Genomic DNA, 4,133 nt, shown 5'->3' on the forward strand with positions numbered 1-4,133 from the left:
AGGGGTACTTTTCAGCTGGTGTGTACGTAACGCCATCGCCGGGGCGCAAAAAATGGCGAAGGTTAGCATATGGAGCCTTCTTGTGCTGGCCACAGTGTGCGTAATCTTAGGGCCAGTGAGTGCAGGGGATAATGCTTCTGCGCATGCGCATCCGACAGCCAGTGATCAAAGCGGAGCAGCGCGTTGGTTCCCGTGGCTATCGAATTGGCGTGAAAAGTGGCAAAACCTTTGGAACTCTGTATGGCCACCTACGAAATGGCGACCGCCGCGTTGGCCTTGGCAGCAGCAAACGCCACGTAAGCAAAACACTTTCATGTTGTTTCCAGAAACTCGTGAGGAAAATAGCCAATGAAGACGCCCTACAAGTTAGTGTTACAGCATCGAAGCAGCTTACTAATCAAGCTTTTCTACACCACTTATATAGCACCGAAATTCATCGCTGAAACCCTGTATTGTAAACCAAACAACTAGATAGATAAGGAGAAATCATTTTTAATACTTTTTCTTTCCGATGGCAGGAGTTCTCATTTATGTCCCAACATTTAACGCCGCCAGCTAGCGTCGCGCTTTCTCTTTTAGGCAATAAATGCTCATAGACCTCTCCACATAAGCTCGCAGTTGAGGGGCTTCGGAATACTTTTGAAAAAAAGAAATCATGTATACGTCAAGAATATCTGTTTTTAGGTACCTAAACATTACGAAAACAAACACAGCATAGCCAAACGTTGTTTAAGCTCGCAGTGTTGATAAAAATATGTGTATATTTACCCCCTATCTCCTTCTTATATGACAGAACACCACTGGTAAACTCCACACGTGGCGAACCGGACGGCTCCCCGCCAGTGCTTCACGCTGTGGTTATGGCGGCCTGCGCCCAGTGTCAATGAGGGCATTTGAACTAAGCTACATGAAATCGACTTCTCGGAGAAGCGCATGACGATAACCAAACATACTGGTCAGGAGTGACGCTGGTCTGGGCAAGCTGGGTGCCCTCAAGAGGCAAAGCTGTCAACCTGCGAAGTAAACAAATTGGGAAACGGCAGTCTGCTCAAAATTTGTTAGACAAAAATTAGCCGGGGCGGATCTTACTCGTATGCGTTAGTTTAGGGAAAATTCTTCGTTTATTTCATCGCGAGAGCTGGAAAAGCTAGATGTTCTCTCTAATAAAGGAGCAAAATGGTGAAACGGTAGCAAGCGCTTCACCGCCTATGGGGTAGCGCTCATTACAGGCCCACGTACCTAGCCACACCGTGACGTATGGAGCAGTTTGAAGCACTCTGAAACGGAACACCAGATTTTCGCGTAACCGACAATTACTCCCCAAGCCCAAGTGATAAGAGAACTCTTTGTTATATTGCTTTTAAAACCATACTGAGAGGCATGGGGGCGTTTTTGTTCAGGAGGATGTAATTTATATTAAATCGACTTTAACGTGCGCAAAGAGACATTATCCGAAAAAGTACACAGATGTCGCCTCGCCGTGAGTAGCGTTTCTTGCTTTGTGTACGTGCCGGGAGATGGCGCTGCGTTCTCAGAAAGCGCAACAGGAAATGCAATTGACGTCTGTCGGGTCTCGTACTTGGTTTCTTAAGCATTATCAATCAATCAATCAATCAATCAATCAATTTATCTATCGATAGATTAATGCAATTTTATTTCCTAGACAACCGTGGTTGCAACCCAGGCCTAAAGGTCTTCAAAGAGCTTGACATAAAAGCCACGAGGATAATTACATGGCCGTAGCAGACACATCAAGTGCATACAAAAGTTTTTCTAGTTCAACTCACACCAAACATAAAAGGTATAGAAAAAATCCGTTTGATCAGATGGCTAGGAAAAAAAAACGCACTGAGTCTTGTTTTCTTTACTCAGTGCAACTTGAAATATAGAGAACGTAATCGTTTGACCATTACATCAATGAGAAAGGGAAAACTTGAAAGAACACTCTGAAATAAAACAGCAGCGAATGACCCACCAAAAGAGGACTCAATCGCAGGTTTACCTGTAATACAGTGGTCACTGTGTTGCAAGATATAACAGGAGCACATAACAAGCCATTCAAAAAATGTAAGCCAGAGTAGTGCGGAAAATAAAAAAAAAAAAGTTGGTTAATTTTGTACTAAATAAGCCTTCAACTCGTTCGAGCTATAATCGACAGCGCGTGTTTATTTCTTGAGTAAAAATAAACTATTGGCCAATCATTGCAGTTTATAGTGTTTTTTTTTAATTGAAATTTATTCAGTTGTACATTTTAATGAATAATTAATTCAAACGCCATCCGTGGGTTTTCTATTCCACATGTTTCGAAGATAACATATTAAAAAGTATGCTCATTTAAAACTCACATTAAGAATGTAAATAGTCTGCCAATTAAAATGCAGCTGACATCTACGAAAGTGCACCTTTCTGTCATTTGACGCTGCAATGCATAAATTGGTTGTCTAATTTGATTATTGTTGTGGGCTAATTAAGACACAGGGCAGATAGTGAACTCGTATCGTGCGCTTGCTTTCGCCTGTCTTCCGTTGTCCTTCCCTTTTCCTGCCCGCATCTCTTCACTCGGCTTAAACGAATGCCTTTGAAGGTTAAGTATCGCTATCGTTTGTGCCGCCCACCCAAGGTATGGCGGAAGCTCTCCGCAGCGCTGAACTTGAACCACAGCTGCTGTGTGACCGCGTGCCTGCTATCTCTCCTCCTTTCCTCTCTCCCTTTTATTCCTGTCTCCCTCTTCTTCTTCTTCGGACGCTATTTCGTGGAACTACGCCGCTTATTAGCCTCGGCGTGGTAGCTGCGAGTAGTCTAAAAGAATCTAACCAATAGCCATCTCTGAACAGGTTTACGCAGGAGCTGTGTGACGGAAGAGGGTGCTAGCATAAAAATGTCTACGGAAAGGGCTCGGCAACTTTCGCACGTGATCGTAGTCCCTCTGCTGCGTGTTAAAGTGTATTATTTGGCTCATGTGTTCATTATTATCCAATGCAGTGATTTAGCGTGTTGATGTGCTCTCCTCGGAAGGTGTTTCTGAGCCTCTTTAATATGAGATGGGTATGTTTTACTATGAACACAGACATGACCAGAAGAATCAGAATGGTGGTAAAAATAATGTCTAATCTACAAGATTCCCAAAGCTGTGCCATATGACAAATCGCACCTGCGGAAAATCTAGATTTAGGCTTCAGTGAAAATACGATTTTGGTGCATGTTCTTTCTGCTCCATTTGGCGTTGAGCTAGCAGAGTAGTGAAAAAGACTGTCGAAGCACGAAAAAAACTGCATTTTCACACAGCTAATTAAGGTGGTATGCTGTTAACCTCTTTAATTTTTAATTTTCTTTCACTTATTGTCGAATGTTTCAACCGAACCGCTTCTATACGCTTGGTGCCTTCGCAGATTTCTTGAATATTGTAGGCTACAACAGCTGATCTGAGTGCAATCGTAACACTTCCAGGAGCTTGATGATTACAAAAGAACCTACATCTTCAAAAATGTATTTTCACTTGTCCTTCGCAGGCTGCAAAAAGGCCAATGAGGTGTACACGAGGTGCGCCAGCGGGAGCTGCGCTGAAGAAGTGTGCTTTCTGAGGAAGATATTCAGCCTATGCCCCAAGAACTGCGGCTATGGCTGCTACTGCAAGGAGGGCTACTGCCGCAACCTTCTCAAGGAATGTGTCCAGCTGACCAAGAAAGAGCGGCCTCCCATGCTGTGGAAGCGCCAGTAATTGGCCGTCTAGACGCTCCCCAGTGTGTCCTATGCATGGCTTTCTCAGGGATAAAAGAAAACCTCTGGGACAGATACACAATATTCAGTTCTAACAACGACGGGACGTTTTTCTACATTATGACTGATAGTGTATGAGCCACCAGGAGATACAATAAAAATTTTAAGTGACTAGCGAATTAAGTTGGATGATTCGAATTCTGCTCTCCTCTTCTGCGTTAAAGGGCAGAAACGTTTATTTTCGAAGCCCCAATAAGTTTTTTTTATGTTGTGTAGGCCCTATATCGGCCATACAGCTGTGGACTCAAGACAGAAACATAGGGGCACAGATTTGAAGGTAAGGCGTTTTGTTTAGGGAGAGGTATCTATCAATGGGCTTGAATACTTAAATTGGACGCTGGCAAAGTGAGCGAGCC

The 4,133-nt window shown here is 43.6% G+C and overlaps 1 protein-coding gene across 1 annotated transcript; it reads left to right on the forward strand.

The window, feature by feature from the left end:
- On the forward strand, positions 1 to 3,878 carry LOC144100020 (uncharacterized). The gene is made up of 2 exons (XM_077633069.1): positions 1 to 296; positions 3,510 to 3,878. Exons 1-2 carry the CDS (start codon positions 53 to 55, stop codon positions 3,716 to 3,718), a joined length of 453 nt encoding a protein of 150 aa, XP_077489195.1. The 5' UTR covers positions 1 to 52; the 3' UTR covers positions 3,719 to 3,878.
- The last annotated feature ends 255 nt before the right edge of the window (positions 3,879 to 4,133 follow it).

This window comes from Amblyomma americanum, chromosome 8 (assembly GCF_052857255.1).
Source record: "Amblyomma americanum isolate KBUSLIRL-KWMA chromosome 8, ASM5285725v1, whole genome shotgun sequence".
Classification (NCBI taxonomy): Eukaryota; Metazoa; Arthropoda; class Arachnida; order Ixodida; family Ixodidae; genus Amblyomma; species Amblyomma americanum.